Source organism: Hyperolius riggenbachi, chromosome 4, assembly GCF_040937935.1.
Source record: "Hyperolius riggenbachi isolate aHypRig1 chromosome 4, aHypRig1.pri, whole genome shotgun sequence".
Classification (NCBI taxonomy): Eukaryota; Metazoa; Chordata; class Amphibia; order Anura; family Hyperoliidae; genus Hyperolius; species Hyperolius riggenbachi.
The window spans coordinates 66,399,363-66,421,511 of record NC_090649.1 but is presented as its reverse complement, the minus strand read 5'-3'; the positions used below and the strand labels follow the sequence as shown (position 1 = coordinate 66,421,511).

The 22,149-nt window shown below is 43.4% G+C and overlaps 1 protein-coding gene across 4 annotated transcripts in view; it reads left to right on the top strand.

Annotated features, from left to right (window-relative positions):
• LOC137571267 (dehydrogenase/reductase SDR family member 4-like) overlaps positions 1 to 22,149 on the top strand; it is an 80,208-nt gene that overhangs the window by 51,405 nt on the left and 6,654 nt on the right. For all 4 annotated transcript variants that reach the window (XM_068280149.1, XM_068280148.1, XM_068280151.1 and 1 more), the window contains exons 6-8: positions 10,085 to 10,136; positions 12,636 to 12,770; positions 17,042 to 17,094. In XM_068280149.1, coding sequence (XP_068136250.1) covers positions 10,085 to 10,136; positions 12,636 to 12,770; positions 17,042 to 17,094 — 240 coding nt within the window. The remainder of the gene's footprint in view (positions 1 to 10,084; positions 10,137 to 12,635; positions 12,771 to 17,041; positions 17,095 to 22,149) is intronic.

Here is a 22,149-nt window from a genome sequence, read left to right as displayed (position 1 = left end):
AGGCTGGCCAGTTGAGTGAATTTTTTTTACAGGTTTATTATCTCGTGAATGCTCCCACATTACGATTATTATCTGGTGACTGCACCCCACATTGCGATTATTTTCTGGTGAATGCACCCACATTTTGATTATTTTCTGGTGAACGCCCCCACATTGCGATTATTTTCTGGGGAATGCTCCCACATTGCTATTATTATCTGGTGAATGCTCCCCACATTGCGATTATTATCTGGTGAATGCTCCCCACATTGCGATTATTTTCTGGTGAATGCCCCTACATTGCGATTATTTTCTGGTGAATGCCCCCACATTGCGTTTATTTTCTGGTAAATGCTCCCACATTGCGATTATTATCTGGTGAATGCTCCCACATTGCAATTATTATCTGATGAATGCGCCCCACATTGCGATTATTATCTGGTGAATGCTCCCCACATTGCGATTATTTTCTGGTGAACGCCCCCACATTGCGATTATTTTCTGGGGAATGCTCTCCACATAGCGATTATTTTCTGGTGAATGCTCCCACATTGCGATTATTAGCTGGTGAATGCTCCCCACATAGTGATTATTTTCTGGTGAATGCTCCCACATTGCGATTATTATCTGGTGAATGCTCCCCACATTGCGATTATTATCTGGTGAATGCTCCCACATTGCGATTATTATCTGGTGAATGATCCCTACATAGCGATTATTTTCTGGTGAATGCTCCCCACATTGCGATTATTATCTGGTGAATGCTCCCACATAACGATTATTTTCTGGTGAATGCTCCCACATAACGATTATTTTCTGGTGAATGCTCCCTACATAGCGATTATTTTCTGGTGAATGCTGCGCACGTAACGATTATTTTCTGATGAATGGTCCCCACATTGCGATTATTTTCTGATGAATGCTCCCACATTGCGATTATTTTCTGGTGAATGCTCCCACATAATGAATATTTTCGAGTGAATGCTCCCCACATAGCGATTATTATCTGGTGAATGCCCCCACATAGCGATTATTTTCTGGTGAATGCTCCCACATAACGATTATTTTCTGGTGAATGCTCCCACATAATGATTATTTTCCGGTGAATGCTCCCACATTGCAATTATTTTCTGGTGAATGCTCCCACATTGCGATTATTATCTGGTGAATGCTCCCACATAACAAATATTTTCTGGTGAATGCTCCCCACATAGCGATTATTATCTGGCGAATGCCCCCACATAGCGATTATTATCTGGTGAATGCTGCGCACATAACGATTATTTTCTGGTGAATGCTGCGCACATAACGTTTTTTTTCTGGTGAATGGTGCGCACATAATGATTATTTTCTGGTGAATGCCCCCCACATAGCGATTATTTTCTGGTGAATGCTCCCCAGATTGCGATTATTTTCTGGTGAATGCTTCCACATAATGATTATTTTCTGGTGAATGCTCCCCACATTGAATTATTTTCTGGTGAATGCTCCCCACATAGCGATTATTTTCTGGTGAATGCCCCCCACATAACGATTATTTTCTGGTGAATGCTCCCACATTGCGATTATTATCTGGTGAATGCTCCATCATTGCGATTATTATCTGGTGAATGCTCCCACATAACGATTATTATCTGGTGAATGCTCCCACAGAACGATTATTTTCTGGTGTATGCTCCCACAGAACGATTATTTTCTGGTGAATGCTCCCTACATAGCGATTATTTTCTGGTGCATGCTGCGCACATAACGATTATTTTCTGATGAATGCTCCCCACATTGCGATTATTTTCTGATGAATGCTCCCACATTGCGATTATTTTCTGGTGAATGCTCCCACATAACGAATATTTTCTGGTGAATGCTCCCCACATAGCGATTATTATCTGGTGAATGCCCCCACATAGCGATTATTTTCTGGTGAATGCTGTGCACATAACAATTATTTTCTGGTGAATGCTGCGCACATAACGATAATTTTCTGGTGAATGCTACGCACATAGCGATTATTTTCTGGTGAATGCTGCGCACATAGTGATTATTTCCTGGTGAATGCTACCCACATAGTGATTATTTTCCTTCAGACTGGCATCTTGCTACTAATTGCCCTATTTCCTTTGGTTGCTGCGTATGTTTGCAAATTGAACGTGGCACCCATGCTGATGCAAAGCTGAATTGATATAGCCATGCCATGCACAGCTATAGGGATTCGGATATGTTTGTGCTTCGGGTGTTGCGGGGGGGGGGGGGGCCTGTTGTTGCCGGGGGAGGGATGGCGCACATCCAGATTCCGCATCGGGGCCCAGAGGTTTGTAGCTACGCCACTGCTGGGCTCCCTTGTTGTCCTCCTGGGTGGCTCTGTTCATTTTCACTCTTGTCCAGTAGAAAGGCTTCAGTCACACCAGTCGGGCTGCACTGCACTGCACATGTGCCTCTGTCATGCTCCCGTCCTTGGGAGAATTCTTCTCTTGTGCAGTACCGCCTACGCAAGCACAGAATGCTCCTGCTGATGGAAGCGGGCATGTGGCCAGGTCCTGCATGCACAGTGCATCCCAGCTGGCACTATTGAAACCTTTGTACCAGACAAGAATGAAAGCAATTGGAGCTGCCCAGGAGGATGGTGAGGGAGCCCACTGAATACATGGGGCTGGAGGAAGCCCCAGGTAAGTATACATTCTTCTAAGTAACAAATATCAGGTTTCCTTTAAGTGATATCTTTAATTAATTGTCTCCCTTTAAATATCTCCCATATTTTACTAAAGATTCACTCACTCGATTTTATTTTTGCAAATTTCTTTTTTTATAATGTGTGTTGAAATTTTTATTTGATGTAAGTGAAAACAACAAATAGCAAATACTTATTGTACAGCAAACTTAACCACTTGCCAGCCGCCCACAGCCGATGGGCGGCGGCAAAGTGGATGCCGAAAGGACTGCAATACGCCCATTGGTGTTGCGTCCTTTCGGCATGCCGGGGGAGCAATCGTGTCACTGGTGACGCGCGCTTCCCCCGGCAACTGGCTCCGCCCACCCGCGACCACAACCCGCCGGCCGTTCGTAAGCGCCGGCTGGTTGTTAACCCCACGATCGCCGCTACAAAGTGTATAATACACTTTGTAATGTATACAAAGTGTATTATACAGGCTGCCTCCTGCCCTGGTGGTCCCAGTGTCCAAGGGACCACCAGGGCAGGCTGCAGCCACCCTAGTCTGCCCCAAACACACTGATCTGCCCCCCCTGCCCCCTGATCGCCCACAGCACCCCTCAGACCCCCCGCCCATGCCCCAGACCACTGTTTGCACCCAATCACCCCCCTAATCACCCATCAATCACTCCCTGTCACTATCTGTCAACGCTATTTTTTTATATTCCCTAAACTGCCCCCTGGGGACTCCTGATCACCCCCCCCACCCCGCAGATTCTCCACAGCCTCCTGTGTACTGTATGCACCTATCCCCCCTGATCACCTGTCAATCACCCATCAATCACCCCCTGTCACTGCCACCCATCAATCAGCCCCTAACCTGCCCCTTGTGGGCAATCTGATCACCCACCCACACTATCAGATCGCCTGCAGACCCGACGTCAGATCACCTCCCAAGTGCATTGTTTACATCTGTTCTCTCCTCTAAACACCCACTAATTACCCATCAATCACCCCCTGTCACCACCTGTCACTGTTACCCATCAGATTAGACCCTAATCTGCCCCTTGCGGGCACCCAATCACCCGCCTACATGCTCAGATTGCCCTCAGACCCCCCTTATCAATTCGCCAGTGCATTATTTACATCTGTTCTTCCCTGTAATAACCCCCTGATCACCTGTCAATCACCTGTCAATCACCCATCAATTACCCCCTGTCACTGCCACCCATCAATCACCCCCTGTCACTGCCACCCATCAATCAGCCCCTAACCTGCCCCTTGTGGACAATCTGATCACCCACCCACACCATCAGATCGCCTGCAGACCCGCCGTCAGATCACCTCCCAAGTGTATTGTTTACATCTGTTCTCTCCTCTAAACACCCACTAATTACCCGTCAATCACCACCTGTCACTGCTACCCATCAGACCCCTATCTGCCCCTAGGGCACCCAATCACCCGCCCACACCCTCAGAACGCTCTCAGACCCCAGCCCTGATCACCTCGCCAGTGAATTGCTTGCATCTATTCCCCCCACTAATCACACCTTGAGACACCCATCAATCACCTCCTGTCACCACCTGTCACCCCCTAGCACACCTACCCATCAGATCAGGCCCTAATTTGCCCCGTGTGGGCTCCTGATCACTCGGCCAAACCCTCAGCTCCCCCTCAGACCCTCTTACGATCACCTCCCCAGTGCATTGATTGCATCTATTTTCCCCTCTAACCACCCCCGGAGACACCCATCAATCACCTCCTGTCACCCCCCTAGCACTCCTATCCATCAGATCAGGCCCAATGCAACCTGTCATCTAAGAGGCCACCCTGCTTATGACCGGTTCCACAAAATTCGCCCCCTATAGACCACTTGTCATCAAAATTTGCAGATGCTTATACCCCTGAACAGTCATTTTGAGTAATTTGGTTTCCAGACTACTCACGGTTTTGGGCCCGTAAAAATGCCAGGGCAGTATAGGAACCCCACAAGTGACTCCATTTTAGAAAAAAGACACCCCAAGGTATTCTGTTAGGTGTATGACGAGTTCATAGAAGATTTGATTTTTTGTCAAAAGTTAGCGGAAATTGATTTTTATTGTTTTTTCACAAAGTGTCATTTTTCACTAACTTGTGACAAAAAATAAAATCTTCTATGAACTCACCATACACCTAACGGAATACCTTTGGGTGTATTCTTTCTAAAATGGGGTCACTTGTGGGGTTCCTATACTGCCCTGGCATTTTAGGGGCCCTAAACCGTGAGGAGTAGTCTAGAAAACAAATGCCTCAAAATGACCTGTGAAAAGGACGTTGGGCCCCTTAGCGCACCTAGGCTGCAAAAAAGTGTCACACATGTGGTACCGCCGTACTCAGGAAAAGTAGTATAATGTGTTTTGGGTTGTATTTTTACACATACCCATGCTGGGTGGGAGAAATTTCTATGTAAATGGACAATTGTGTGTAAAAAAAAACAAAAATGTGTTATTTACAGAGATATTTCTCCCACCCAGCATGGGTATGTGTAAACATACACCCCAAAACACATTATACTACTTCTCCTGAGTACGGCAATACCACATGTGTGGCACTTTTTTGCAGCCTAACTGCGCTAAGGGGCCAAAAGTCCAATGAGTATCTTTAGGCTTTACAGGGGTGCTTACAATTTAGCACCCCCCAAAATGCCAGGACAGTAAACACACCCCACAAATGACCCCATTTTGGAAAGTAGACACTTCAAGGTATTCAGCCCCCCTTAGCGCAGTTAGGCTGCAAAAAAGTGCCACACATGTGGTATTGCCGTACTCAGGAGAAGTAGTATAATGTGTTTTGGGGTGATTTTTTTTTTTACACACTATTGTCCATTTACAGAGATATTTCTCCCACTCAGCATGGGTATGTGTAAAAATACACCCCAAAACACATTATACTACTTTTCCTGAGTACGGCGATACCACGTGTGGCACTTTTTGGCACCCCAACTGCGCTAAGGGGCCCAAAGTCCAATGAGTACCTTTAGGATTTCACAGGTCATTTTGCGACATTTGGTTTCAAGACTACTCCTCACGGTTTAGGGCCCCTAAAATGCCAGGGCAGTATAGGAACCCCACAAATGACCCCATTTTAGAAAGAATACACCCAAAGGTATTCCGTTAGGAGTATGGTGAGTTCATAGAAGATTTTATTTTTTTGTCACAAGTTAGCGGAAAATGACACTTTTGTGAAAAAAAAACCCAATTAAAATCAATTTCCGCTTACTTGTGACAAAAAATAAAATCTTCTATGAACTCACCATACTCCTAACAGAATACCTTGGGGTGTCTTCTTTCTAAAATGGGGTCATTTGTGGGGTTCCTCTACTGCCCTGGCATTTTAGGGGCCCAAAACCGTGAGGAGTAGTCTTGAAACCAAATGTCGCAAAATGACCTGTGAAATCCTAAAGGTACTCATTGGACTTTGGGCCCCTTAGCGCAGTTGGGGTGCAAAAAAGTGCCACACATGTGGTATCGCCGTACTCAGGAAAAGTAGTATAATGTGTTTTGGGGTGTATTTTTACACATACCCATGCTGAGTGGGAGAAATATCTCTGTAAATGGACAATAGTGTGTAAAAAAAAATCACCCCAAAACACATTATACTACTTCTCCTGAGTACGGCAATACCACATGTGTGGCACTTTTTTGCAGCCTTACTGCGCTAAGGGGGCTGAATACCTTGAAGTGTCTACTTTCCAAAATGGGGTCATTTGTGGGGTGTGTTTACTGTCCTGGCATTTTGGGGGGTGCTAAATTGTAAGCACCCCTGTAAAGCCTAAAGATACTCATTGGACTTTGGGCCCCTTAGCGCAGTTAGGCTGCAAAAAAGTGCCACACATGTGGTATTGCCGTACTCAGGAGAAGTAGTATAATGTGTTTTGGGGTGTATGTTTACACATACCCATGCTGGGTGGGAGAAATATATCTGTAAATGACAATTTTTTTTAATTTTTTTTACACACTATTGTCCATTTACAGAGATATTTCTCCCACTCAGCATGGGTATGTGTAAAAATACACCCCAAAACACATTATACTACTTCTCCTGAGTATGGCGATACCACATGTGTGGCACTTTTTTGCACCCTAACTGCGCTAAGGGGCCCAAAGTCCAATGAGTATCTTTAGGCTTTACAGGGGTGCTTACAATTTAGCCCCCCCCCAAAATGCCAGGACAGTAAAAACACCCCACAAATGACACTTCAAGGTATTCAGAGAGGAGCATAGTGAGTCCGTGGCAGATTTCATATTTTTTTTGTCGCAAGTTAGAAGAAATGGAAACTTTTTTTTTTTTTTTGGTCACAAAGTGTCATTTTCCGCTAACTTGTGACAAAAAATAAAATCTTCTATGAACTCACCATGCCTCTCAGTGAATACTTTGGGATGTCTTCTTTCCAAAATGGGGTCATTTGGGGGTATTTATACTATCCTGGAATTTTAGCACCTCATGAAACATGACAGGTGGTCAGAAAAGTCAGAGATGCTTCAAAATGGGAAAATTCACTTTTGGCACCATAGTTTGTAAACGCTATAACTTTTACCCAAACCAATAAATATACACTGAATGGATTTTTTTTTATCAAAGACATGTAGCAGAATAAATTTGGACAAAAATGTATACAGAAATTTTACTTTATTTGAAAAATGTCAGCACACAAAGTAAAAAAAATCATTTTTTTGACAAAATTCATGTCTTTTTTGATGAATATAATAAAAACTAAAACTCGCAGCAGCAATCAAATAGCACCAAAAGAAAGCTGTATTAGTGACAAGAAAAGGACGTAAAATTCATTTAGGTGGTAGGTTGTATGACCGAGCAATAAACCGTGAAATGTAGGAAGCAAAACCGCTCTACCTCTGATTCCTGTGCAAGGTGCTGGAAGCCAAACGGCAAATCAGGAACACAGTGAAGATGAAATCCGCACACCCGCAGGTAAAGTCCAAGGGTTTTTATTTGAATCCAACTCACAAATACAGTAAAACGGCTGACATGTTTCGGATCATATCCTTACTCATAGCCTAAACAAACTGACATCTTGGTGGAACATATATACTGCTAGGACCGCCCATAAAGGGCGTATGCTCCTAAATCAATGAAGGCAAAGCCTCAATTTGGATTTAAAGGTGCAGGACTAAAGCCTGCAGAAATATGTCCACCATCAAAAACATATTACATTTGTAAATTATGTACATAGAAATTGCAAACTTGCAAAAACTAAAATTACAGAAGTACAAAATTACAAAAATACAAAACGATTAAAACGATATCAATATATAAAATTAATATCCCACCTAGCGTTCAGCCCATTTGGTTCCCTGGTACCCATCTGCAAAATCCAAAATGCTTCTCTTATTCGCAATTTTTTGTATGCATCACCTCGTCTAAATGAAACTGTTACCTTCTCAATCCCTTGAAATGTAAAACCCCTCATGTTGCCATCATGCTTCTCCCTGAAATGTCTCGCCACATTGCTAATATTATCTGTCTTCCACGAGGCCCCATTGTAATGTTCTGAAATTCTTTGTCTTAAACAGCGTGTAGTGCAGCCCACATATTGTAGGCTGCAAGTTGCTCTACAGATGAGTTCACATCACAGGAGTTCTCCACCCTTAGATCACGGTTTAAACTAAGAGGCTACCCTGACTCTGATCTAGATAGGGCCCAGAGAATTGCTGCTTCTAGGGATAGGGATAAACTTCTGAAAACTGACCCCGATATTATATCGGCGCAGGAGCCCAATGCAAGTTCTGTGAACTTTATAACACCGCATAGCCAACAATATGATAAAGTTATAAGGGTTATTAAGAGATATATCCCAGTTCTATATGCTGATGATAAATTACAACAAGTACTTGAGCCAGGTTGCAGGTTTGCATACAAAAAGGCCCCATCCTTGGCGTCCACCCTTTCCCCTAGTCTTTTCCAATCCTCTACTGCACCTGTGCGGTCCACATGGTTATCTACTGTTGGGTCGTACAGGTTTGGTTTCTCCTCTTGTAATTATTGTGTTTGCCATCATCCCTCGCGTGATGTCTTTTCCGTTGCTAATCAGAGAACGTTTACTTTACGACAATTTATTAATTGTAATACGAAATCTGTCATTTATGTGGTCACATGCACAATTTGCAGCCTACAATATGTGGGCTGCACTACACGCTGTTTAAGACAAAGAATTTCAGAACATTACAATGGGGCCTCGTGGAAGACAGATAATATTAGCAATGTGGCGAGACATTTCAGGGAGAAGCATGATGGCAACATGAGGGGTTTTACATTTCAAGGGATTGAGAAGGTAACCGTTTCATTTAGACAAGGTGATGCATACAAAAAATTGCGAATAAGAGAAGCCTTTTGGATTTTGCAGATGGGTACCAGGGAACCAAATGGGCTGAACGCTAGGTGGGATATTAATTTTATATATTGATATCGTTTTAATCGTTTTGTATTTTTGTAATTTTGTACTTCTGTAATTTTAGTTTTTGCAAGTTTGCAATTTCTATGTACATAATTTACAAATGTAATATGTTTTTGATGGTGGACATATTTCTGCAGGCTTTAGTCCTGCACCTTTAAATCCAAATTGAGGCTTTGCCTTCATTAATTTAGGAGCATACGCCCTTTATGGGCGGTCCTAGCAGTATATATGTTCCACCAAGATGTCAGTTTGTTTAGGCTATGAGTAAGGATATGATCCGAAACATGTCAGCCGTTTTACTGTATTTGTGAGTTGGATTCAAATAAAAACCCTTGGACTTTACCTGCGTGTGTGCGGACTTCATCTTCACTGTGTTCCCAATAAACCGTGAAAGCTGCAGTGGTCTGAATGGAGAAAAAGGCTCTGGTCCTTAAGGGGTAGAAAGACTGTGGTCCTCAAGTGGTTAAAGGACACACGAGGCAAAAATAAACTAATGAAATAAACTATTGTTTCTATCTTCCTTCTCCTAAAAATGACTTTTTAAGATATTCCAGTTTTATTTTATGTTTAAATCTACTTTTTAAGTTTTAACTGTTTTATTGTTTTTGCTCAATGATACATTCATTGAAGTATGCCAGAGCTAAAATCTATGAACTGCTGACCCTTTTTATCTCTTTCCTGCTCTCAGTAGCCATTTTCTGCTAGGAAAGTGTTTTATAGTTGGAATTTCTTATCCATGAGGGTCCCACTGTAGTCACTTCCTGTCTGAGTCAGGGCTGAGTCAGCCACTTACATACCTGATATATTTAACTCTTCCAGGCAGAGAAAGAATAAAAGGAACCCAGCCTAGTTATTTCTGTGCTAGGCACTGTACTTACCCCTGTCTATCTCATCATGTCACATGCCACTTCGGGTATCCTTTAAACACTTTTATAAAGTCCTATTTTTAAAACTGCTGGCAAATGTGATCTCTAATGTGAAAAGCATTCTTCTCTTATATGTCAATCAGAAGTGGCTCAATAATCCTTTCTTCTTCAATTGTTGGATATATTCCTCAACAAGTAAGTCATTTAATATACATTGTTTCAAATAATAAACCATTAAAACATTAAGTAAAACTTTTAAAAGCAATATACAGTATTTTTCAATTAAATTGTTATGTGGGATATTGCTGTAAATGAATATTGTGGATAACAATCATGATAGATAAATGACCTAAAATTTAGATCCATTACTTTTCCTTGAGATTATTTAGACAAAATTTGGTTTGTCAATTTAGATTGGCACAAAGGGGTATACTCACTAAACAGCAGTAACATTGAAGTTGCCAGTGGTTTCACAAGTAGCACATGTTGACTGACGTTACGTATGCGCATGTTGCTAATATGTAGCAATGAGCAGGCACATTTTTAAAGTTCGATCTCGCAGCGACTGGCCCATTTTTGCTTAGCAAACTTTTTTTTTGTGAAATTGCCTTTCATATTTTTGTGAAATCACGGCAGATTTCGGGGGTGAAATTGCATTGAAATCAACAGCACTAACTTTAGTGATTAACAGCAAAGCTCTCATACATGCTATAGGAACACGAAGGCTCTAAGGCAGGGGTCTCAAACTCTCGGCCCGCGGGCCATTTGCGGCCCTCGATACAATATTTTGTGGCCCGTGCCGGCAAAAGCTTCCTTATAGTTCGCTTCAGTGCTCCCAAGTAATCCGCCGCATCCCCGCCGCTAAACGAGGGCTGCAGAGCCCCCAAATCGCCGGGGGGCAATCCGCTGGCATTTCCTGGAAGGGGCAGAGCTTTCAGCTTCAGCTCTGCCCCTCCTGACGTCAATTGCGGCGCATCGCCACCTCTGCCCTCCCCTCTCACTCTTCCTTCACAGAGAGGGGCGGGGAGAGGCGACGATGCTCGTTTTGCGGCGAGGACATGGCAGATTACTTGTAATGGGAGCACTGAAGCGAACTATAAGGTAAAATAGGCAAAATAGTTCGCTTCAGTGTGAATTTGATTTTGAAATAAAAATCTATATGGGGGGGGGGGGCTAGGAGTTGAGGGGGGTGCGGGAGCTGCTGATTGACTTTTTTTGCGAAATCCATTATGCGGCCCAGCCTCATCCTGACTTTGCCTCCTGCGGCCCCCAGGTAAATTGAGTTTGAGACCCCTGCAAGGGATCCAGAGCCTTGCCTACTCTTAGGTGAGTATGTAACTTTTTTTTATTGGTTACAGTTGGTCTCTAAATATTGTATTTTTGGAATATAAGACACACTAACTCTTCTCCCAATTTTTGGGTAGAAAGAGTGCGTCTTATATTCCATAAAAGTACTGTGTTCCAAAAAAAAGGTGTGGCCAGGTATTTCCCCCACAAGCTCTTACTAATCCAGCGAAGCGCTCCGTCTCCGTCCGTCTCAGCCGATGTATACAGATTATTCTGCTGCTGTATACGCTCATCCTCCATGACTTCCATCCATATAGGTTAACTGGTGCCCTCTAGCTGTGCTCATTGCACTTGCACCGCCAGTGGACACATGAGGGCACCAGTGAACCCGCAAGTATACAGTAGAGGCCATGGAGGATAAGTGTATACAGCGGCGGCATCTCCTGTATACAGAGCCTCAGACGGACAGAGGACTCTGAGCACGTTGCTGGATAAGTAAAAGCATGCAGTTAGCTGTGAGTGTAGTCAGTGTAGATGGCAGTGTAGTCAGAGTAACTGGGCAGTGTAGCTAGGATAGAGACAGCTTGAGGGAAAAAAAAGGTCCATCAGATGCCCCTCCACTATAGATGCACCAGGTTTAGTATTTTTCTTTTTTTCAGTATTTTTGCCTTTTAAACCTAAGTGTGTCTTATAGTACAGATAATCTTATAGTCCGAAAATACAGTAAATTTTTTTTTAACAAAACTGTGATCTAGGCAATAGTTTTAAACATTTACCGAACAACTAGAGACAATTTTTTTTTTTAAATATCAATTTCAGGTTTGTACTATCACTTAAGTTATTATGTGTTCTCAACTTTTTTCAAGTTTAGTCATACCTTAAAGACAACCCGAGGCGGGGTTCTTACATCGCAATCCCCATACAGAGGCTGGATCTGCCTATAGAGCCCAGCCTCTGTTGCTATGTAGCTTCCTCCAAAGCCCCCCCCCTTGCGCGCTGTGAGACCCCATTAATCACAGCCGCGCTGCTGACACGCAGCCCGCTGTGCTTACCTCACTAATGCCAGTCTCGCCGCTCCCCCGCCTCCTGAATCGCTCCGGTCCCCGCCCACGTCCCTTCCCTCCCCGCTGATTGGAGGGAAGGGACGCGGGCGGGGACCGGAGCGATTCAGGTGGCGGGGGAGAGCGGAGACTGAGGTTAGTGAGGTAAACACAGCTGCATAGCGCGGCTGTGTTTTATGGGGTCTCGCAGCGTGCAGGGGGGGGGGGGGCTTTGGGGGAAGCAAAATAGCAACGGAGGCTGGGCTCTATAGGCAGACCCAGCCTCTGTATGGGGATTGCGATGTAAGAACCCCGTCTCGGGTTCTCTTTAACTAATCAACCTTTTATAACTAATTCTATTTGACAGCATATCGGTGCATATTCAGTATCCAAAACTGCACTACTATCATTAACTAACGTGCTTGCACAAGCCTTACGTTTCATGAACATCAGAGTGAATGGACTGGCATTTGGAATGATCAATACCGGCTTCAGCAAAGTGGTATGTGTAAATTTTATAGCTACGGTATACTAATTCTTTATTTGAGTTTCATTTCTTTTTGATAATCCTGCGTGATCATATTCTGCAATAATTAAAAGATCCAGGGAAGCTACATAGGTGGTTTTTTTTAAAATCCATCTTTTGAATTATACAGTCATGGCCAAAAGTTTTGAGAATGGCTGAAATACTGGTTTTCACAAAGTTTTCTACTTCAGTTTTTTTTATGATGGCAATTTGCATATACTCCAGAATGAAGAGAGATCAGATGAATTACATAGTCCTTCTGTGCCATGAGAATGAACTTAAAGAGGAACTTTCACCAAGGATCCTCAACCCAATCAGTAGCTGATACCCTCTTTTTTCATGATAAATCTTTACCTTTTCTCAAATAAATCATGAGAGGGGTATGTGTGGCTGATATTGTGGTGAAACCCCTCCCACAGTGTGATGTCAGGGCCATGGTCCTGACAGTTTGCTGTCTGTGAACCGCATTGCATTGTGGGAAAAAACAGGGTTTTTTTTCCAACTGCCAAGCAAGCAATATATCCCTCTGTGCATAGAACTCTCAGTAATGAACAATCCAATGTACAGGGATCACCTGGCAGGACTAGAGATGTCACCACAAGTGATACATTTAAGAATGTAAATCACAGAAAGGAAAGATTTCACAATGTGAAAACACTGATTTAAAGGAACACTGTCAAACCAATTGTTCTAAAATGACAATGCACAAATAATGTCTAAGTAGCTGTGTAAACATTTTCCTACTTTTCATGTTAAATATTAGAGGCAAAAGTTGTAATTCAATGGGCTCGATTCACAAAGCGGTGCTAACCCAGTTAGAGACTTTAGGCGTGATAACCATTGCACCACACTGGTGAAAAGCCAGTTTAGGCGTGATAAGTTTAGGTGTGATAAGTTTAGGTGTGATAAGTTTAGGCATGCTAAGTTTAGATAAGTGTAGATAGCGTGCAAAGTCCCGCACGCAAAGCAGCGCCATTAAACTCTATGCGAAGTGCACCAGACTTTGCTAGCGCAAAACTTTTGATCAGCTGTGCACTGCGGTGCTAACGCAGTTGGTGCTTAAACTTAGTATGTCTAAACTTATCACACCTAAACTTATCATGCCTAAACTTATCACGCCTAAACTTATCACGCCTAAACTTATCACGCCTAAACTTATCACGCCTAAACTTATCACGCCTAAACTTATCACGCCTAAACTTATCACGCCTAAACTTATCACGCCTAAACTTATCACACCTAAACTTATCACACCTAAACTTATCACACCTAAACTTATCATGCCTAAACTGAATTTAGGCGTGATAAAGGGCTTTTCACCAGGGTGCTAACTGTTATCACCGCTTTGTGAATCAGGCCCATTGTGTGTAGATTTTAGCTACATTTGGAATGTCTAGTTTGCATAGGTGAATCTCTGCAGCCTAACATGCTAAGAACAGTGTAATATTGAAGCAGAGTTATATGAAAAGCCTGTCAGGTTTCACACACTATTACAAATGTTTATGTTGCACATTTGATACATTTCCTCTGCTTTCTGCAGAGAGCTCTGAGACAGGCAGAGCTTTCTCTCACACACAGGGTTAACAGATGTAGTGTGAGGAAATCCACCCTTCTCTCATGGATCACTGGGCCATCAGAATAAGCATCAGAGAAGTGTGAAAGGAATTTGATAACTGTGAACAAACAGATTAGTAGTCAAATGTATACACCAGTACTTAAGAACACTTCCCAATTCCCAAACAATTCCTATCTCAATTGAAAAAAACATGTTAACCGATGGTGTTCCTTTAATATGAAGGAATATTGTAAACAATTAGCAATTTTATTCATTATGTTATTTTCACTACAGTTCATCTTTAATGCCTCCCAAAAATTTCCACTGCGTTTCAGCCCTGCCACAAACAGACCTGCTGAGATCATTTCAGTAATCTTCTAACTGACACAGATGGGTGTGTTGATGAGCACAAGGCTGGAGATCATTCTGTCATGCTGACTGAGTTGGCATAGCAGTATAGCCATGAATAAAGGATGGTACCAAAACATCCTCTGACAGCAGCTTCTTCCAACCATCGAAGAACAGCATGGTGAAGAACAAGGCCTTTTCCAGCATGATGGAGCACCGAGACATAGAGCCAAAGTCATAACTACGTGGCTCGGGGAACAAAACATTGGGGCCAGGAAAGTCCCCAGACCTTAATCCAATTGAGAACATGTGGTCTATCCTCAAAAGGCAGGTGGACAAACAAAAAACCACAAATTCTGAAAAACTCCAAGCATAGACTATGAAATAATGAGTTGCCATTAGTCAGGATATGGCCCAGAAGCTGATTAACAACATGCCAATTGCACAGGTCTTAAAAAAGAAGGTCCAGCCTGCAAATATTGACTCTCTGCATAAGCTGGACGTATTTGTCAAATAAAGCCTTTGAAACCTTGAAATCCTGACTTGCTACAGCACACAAACAACTGACAAAAAGACCAAAAACACTGAAGCAGAAAACTATGAAAACCAGAATTTTGCCATTCTCAAAACTTTTGGCCAAGACTGTACATAATAAGCTAAAAAGAAATGTATATATATTATTATTCAGAACTTGTTTGACTTTCTTGGAACGTAGAATCTCTCACACTTTTTACTTAAACAGGAAGAAAGTGAAAATCTTTCTTATAGCATATAAAGAACTAAGGCTCTAAATTGGTTCTAGCCATTCCACATTTTGCTAAATGTTGAAGACTGATGGTAATTAGTCCAAAAACTGTAATAAAGTAAATGTGATTACTCTATCTCGTTTTGTGCAAATGTTTCAAGTGTACCCTAGTCACGTGTGACATGAGGTAACATATTAATAAAAGGGCTGTGTCCCTTTTTTATTTTTCTGCCTGAAAGACTTAAAAAGAAACCATGACCACAAATTGAACTTTATCCCATTCAGTAGCTGATGCTCCCTTTCCCATGATAAATCTATTCATTTTCACAAATAGATCATCAGGGGGGTCTGTATGGCTGATATTGTGGTGAAACCCCTCCCACAGTGTGATGTCAGGACTATGGTCCTGACAGTTTCCTGTCCGTGAACCTTATTGCATTGTGGGAAATAACAGCTGTTTACAGCTGGGTCCAACTGCCAAAAAAAGAAAGCAGCATCTCTTTCCACTGACATCACCTGCCAGCAGTAAAAATTTCACCATATTGTAAATGTTAGAATGTAATTAAGGGAGAGGAAAGATTTTACAATGAGCAAACACTGACTAAATCATTTATAAACAATTATTGTAAAGATTAAGCCCTTTTTCTTTTACATTATTTTTACTGGAGTTCCTCTTTAACCTTCAGGCATGCAAGTGACAGTTCCTCTCTTGTCGGACCCTTGTCGAATTATACAATAACTCTCACAGATAAGAAATTACAACTATAAAACTATTCCCTAGCAGAGAAGGGTTTCTGACTGCAAGGGACAGATTAAAAAAAAAGTCAGTAGTTCATGTATGTTAGCTCTGGGACACTTAATAGAATCAGTGCTCAGTACTGTCTTAAAATAGTAATAAATTACCATGGATGCTGCAGTCCAGCGGGCTGTGCTGCCCCATATGGGAAAACCAATATATATTGGTTCCCCTTCGTGAGTACACTCACCGACTGGCCATTTGCAATCACTCTCTTCTGCCTCAGGGGGGTGCCGCTGCGGCCACGCACATGGGCGTGGAGCGGTTGTAAGGTAGTTAAAAGGAAATAAATATGGCAGCTAACATGGTGGCTGCCATATTTATTTCCTTTTAACCAACCTCTCACTTCAGGTTCCCTTTTAAATCCACTCTGTAAATTTTTAAACATAAAATAAAACCATGGGTTATCTACAAAAGGTATTTTTTAGGAATAGGAGGATCAATACAATTATTTATCTCATCAGCTGATTTTTACTTTTTTTTTTTCATTAAAATGCCAGAATTCTGTGGTGATTATTTTATTCTTATTATAAAATCTAAAATTCCTGTAGCTTACTTACTTTTAACATCAACTTATAGAATGACATTGAATCGGCTGGCGGAAATTTGCTGGGGGAAATTTGCTGGGGAAAATGTAACTTTCATTAACCACTTCCCCTCTTTCGGGACGAGTAACTATGCCCCTGCAAAATTCCTCTTCCCCTTGCAGGGACGTAGCTATAATATATATTTTTTAAGAATAATAGAAACATTGATCACAATTGAATAGTTGGATTGACTAAACAGTTGGTTTAAATTTACAGGCACTAAGGACTCCAGAATTGTATACAAAATTAAAGCCACTTGGTATTTTCAGGTATGTGTTGTTCCTATTATACTACTCTACTGGTTTATTAGGCAAGCATAAACAAACTAGGCTGAACAGTAACACATGGCATAGAAGATATCCTAACATTTAGTCCAATGCAGATCAATGCAGAATTTAACAGTGACTTGAGGGCCCGTTTCCACTAGTGCGACGCGATTTCGCCGGCATTCCGACGCTTGTAAAAACGCATGCGGGTGCGTTTCCGCATGCGTTTTACCCGCGATTTCGCGTGCGATTTCGCATGGCAGGGTGCCATGCGAAATTAACCATGACACTGCCAGGACAAAATAACATTGGGAAGGGTGCGAAATCGCACGCGAAATCGCGGGTAAAAACGCATGTACCAAACGCATGCGTTTTTACTATTAAATACATTAGCGGCGATTCGCACGGATTCCCGACGCAGGCGAAAACTGTGGGTCCCGCCGTGCAGATTTGGCCCGCTGCCAAATCGCTCCCGCACGCCGCACAGGTGGAAACAGCCCCATCCACTAACATTAGCTATGCGAATCCGCATGCAGTGCCCGCATGCAGATTCGCCCTAGTGGAAACGAGCCCTGAAGAAAGTGTTCTTCCTCAAGTGAAAGTTCTGCAAAATCTTGCTGGATAGTGTACTGGTAAAGGTGAACCTGAGATGGTGCCAAAGGAAAAATGTATACAGTGGGTTGCAAAAGTATTCGGCACCCTTGAAGTTTTCCACATTTTGTCATATTACTGCCACAAACATGAATCAATTTTATTGGAATTCCACATGAAAGACCAACACAAAGTGGTGTACACATGAGAAGTGGAACGAAAATCATACACAGGGGCGGCGCCAGGGGGGTGCAAGGGGGTGCTCGAGCACCCCCTAGAATTGTCCAAGCACCCCCAAAGCACCCCCTGGAGTGAACTGACTTCAGGCGTCTAAAAGACGCCAAGTCAGTTCACACAGCGGCAGCACGGAGCAGCAGGCAGGGCTACGGTAAGATGGCCGCCCGGAGCCCTGTTCTGCAGACTTCGAGTCTGCAGTGCATGGCTTCGGGCGGCCATTTTCCCGTAGCCCTGCTCTCTGCATGCAGGCAGGAAGTCTCGTCGTGACGTCGGGAAGGAAGAGGATCGTGGGCGCGCGGGCGCTGCGCGCCACAATGAGGTCGGGACTCGGGACAGGAGGTCGGGAAAGAAGGTCTTCTGGCTGTAGGTGAGTAAATGGGTTTTTCTTTTCTTTTTCAGGTGATGCTGATTGTGCATATTGGGGTCATATCTGCTACGGATTGTGCATATTGGGGTCATATCTGCTACGGATTGTGCATATTGGGGTCATATCTGCTACGGATTGTGCATATTGGGGTCATATCTGCTACGGATTGTGCATATTGGGTTCATTTCTGCTACCGATTGTGCATATTGGGGTCATTTCTGCTACCGATTGTGCATATTGGGGTCATTTCTGCTACCGATTGTGCATATTGGGGTCATTTCTGCTACCGATTGTGCATATTGGGGTCATTTCTGCTACCGATTGTGCATATTGGGGTCATTTCTGCTACCGATTGTGCATATTGGGGTCATATCTGCTACGGATTGTGCATATTGGAGTCATATCTGCTACCGATTGTGCATATTGGGGTCATATCTGCTACCGATTGTGCATATTGGGGTCATATCTGCTACCGATTGTGCATATTGGGGTCATATCTGCTACCGATTGTGCATATTGGGGTCATATCTGCTACCGATTGTGCATATTGGGGCCATATCTGATAACGATTGTGCATATTGGGACCATATCTGCCACCGATTGTGCATATTGGGACCATATCTGCCACCGATTGTGCATATTGGGACCATATCTGCTACCGATTGTGCATATTGGGACCATATCTGCTACCGATTGTGCATATTGGGACCATATCTGCTACCGATTGTGCATATTGGGACCATATCTGCTACCGATTGTGCATATTGGGGTCATATCTGCTACCGATTGTGCATATTGGGGCCATATCTGCTACCGATTGTGCATATTGGGGCCATATCTGCTACCGATTGTGCATATTGGGGTCATATCTGCTACCGATTGTGCATATTGGGGTCATATCTGCTACCGATTGTGCATATTGGAGCCATATCTGATAACGATTGTGCATATTGGGGTCATTGGACGTGTTTTTTGTTAAAATCTGCTCACATTACGTGTATTTTCTTGAGAAAACCTGCACAATTATGTGAATTTTCTGGGAAAAGGGTCACCAAAACTTGGGCCCTCTGTCTTTGCGTTGCACTTTTAAAGGGAACCCGAGGTGAGAATAATATTGAGGCTGCCATATTTATCTCCCTTTAAGCAATACCAGTTGCCTGGCTGCCGTGCTGGTCCTCTGCCTCTTATTCTTTCAACCATAGACCCTGAACAAGCATGCAGCAGGTCAGGGGTTTCTGACAATATTGTCAGAACTGACAAGATTAGCTGCATGGCTTGTTTCTGGTGTAATTCAGTTCACTACTACAGCCAAATAGATCAGCAGGGCTGCCAGGCAACTAGTATTGTTTAAAAGGAAATAAATATGGCAGCCACCATATCACTCTCACCCTGGGTTCACTTTAAATTACAGTTAGCCCCGCCCTCATCCGGTCATGACCACGCCCATTTTTTCGCCGCGGCGGTCGTCAGCTCCCCCGGAAATTGGTCCAGCACCTGCATAGCACCCCCTAAAAAAATTTCCTGGAGCCGCCACTGATCATACATGATTCAAACATTTTTTACAAAATAAATAAAAGGGCCTCAGAGGTTGTCTAAGAGAATAATGGGAGAAACCACACCGTGAAGTCCAAAGAACACACAAGACAGGTCAGAGATCAAGTTATTGAGAAATTTAAAGCAGGCTTAGGCTACATAAAGATTTCCAAAGCCTTGAACATCCCATGGAGCATTGTTCAAGTGATCATTCAGAAATGGAAGGAGTATGGCACAACTGTACACCTACCAAGACAAGGCCGTCCACCTAAACTCCCAGGCCGAACAAGGAGAGCGCTGATCAGAAATGCAGTCAAGAGGCCCATGGTGACTCTGGACGAGCTGCAGAAATCTACAGCTCAGGTGGGAGACTCTGTCCATAGGACAACTATTAGTCATGCACTGTACAAAGTTGGCCTTTATGGAAGAGTGGCAAGAAGAAAGGCATTGTTAACAGAAAGCATAAGAAGTCCCGTTTGCCACAAGCCATGTGGGGGACACAGCAAACATGTGGAAGAAGGTGCTCTGGTCAGATGAGACCAAAATAGAACTTTTTGGCCAAAATGCAAAATGCTATGTGTGGCAGAAAACGAACACTGCACATCACTCTGAACACACCATCCCCACTGTCAAATATGGTGGTGGCAGCATCATGCTCGGGGGGTGCATCTCTTCAGCGGGGACAGGGAAGCTGGTCAGAGTTGATGGGAAGATGGATGGAGCCAAATACAGGGCAAACTTGGAAGAAAACCTGTTGGAGACTGCAAAAGACTTGAGATTGGGGCGGAGGTTCACCTTCCAGCAGGACAATGACCCTAAACATAAAGCCAGGGCAACAATAGAATGGTTTAAAACAAAACATATCCATGTGTTAGAATGGCCCAGTCAAAGTCCAGATCTAAATCCAATCGAGAATCTGTGGCAAGATCTGAAAACTGCTGTTCACAAACGCTGTCCATCTAATCTGACTGAGCTGGAGCTGTTTTGCAAAGAAGAATGGGCAAGGATTTCAGTCTCTAGATGTGCAAAGCTGGTAGAGACATACCCTAAAAGACTGGCAGCTGTAATTGCAGAAAAAGGTGGTTCTACAAAGTATTGACTCAGGGGGCCGAATAATTACGCACACCCCACTTTGCAGTTATTTATTTGTAAAAAATGTTTGGAATGATGTATGATTTTCGTTCCACTTCTCACATGTACACCACTTCGTATTGGTCTTTCACGTGGAATTTCAATAAAACTGATGCATGTTTGTGGCAGTAATGTGACAAAATGTGGAAAACTTCAAGGGGGCCGAATACTTTTGCAACCCACTGTACATACCTGAGGCTTCCTCCAGACCCTTCAGTCTGATTGATCCCTCGCCGTACTCTTCCAAATTCTGGATCCTCCGCTACAGCTCCCGGTAATCCGGCAAGTCGAGGCATAGTGCGCACACGCGTCCCGGCCACACACCCCAACGCGTTCCCCAGGAGCATTCTGGGGGAGCGCGAACAGCCAGACTTTGTCTGCGCTAACTGGCCTTAACTACCTGGATTACCAGTAGCCTTAGAGGAGGATCCAGGAGGCGGAGGACGGCGAGGGAGAGCCAGTTATGTATACATTTTTCCTTTGGCGCTGTCTCAGGTACGCTTTAAGGACCCTGCCTATAACACAGGAGACCAGGGTTTAACTCTTGGCTCTTTCTGTTCAGTAAGCCAGCACCTATTCAGTAAGGAGACCTTGGGCTAGACTCCCTGACACTGCTACTGCCTATAGAGTGTGCCCTAGTGGCTGCAGCTCTTGTGCTTTCAGTCCGCCTGATGAAAAGCACAATATAAATGTACTGTGTCTTGTCTTGTGTAACAGGTGCAAAATGACTATACACATCCAACTGTAATATATCTAGCACCTACATTGCCATGTGAGATTGTACATATCAATTCCTTCTGATTTAGCAGGCCGTTTTTTTTGTAACCAGAGATTATGGATGAAAGTATTCCTCATTTGCAGCAAACACACACTCTTCCCCACAGTCCATGCTCCTAGAAAGTTACACCACCTTTAATGTAGGAGAACAGTTGAAATCCTGGCTAGAGTCAGTAAACTTACAGTAAGGAGCCATAACTCCCTAATGCTCCAGGGTGGCCCAACTGAGTGTCCCTTTAATGGCCGCAGAAGCTCTCTCAAGTGCTTTGAGTCCCTCAGGAGAAAAATGCTATACAAGCATTAATGTTTACACTTAAAGGGGAACTGAAGAGAGAGGTATATGGAGGCTGTCATGTTGATTTCCTTTTAATCAACCAGTTGCCTGGCAGCCCTGCTGGTCTATTTCTCTGAAGTAGTATCTG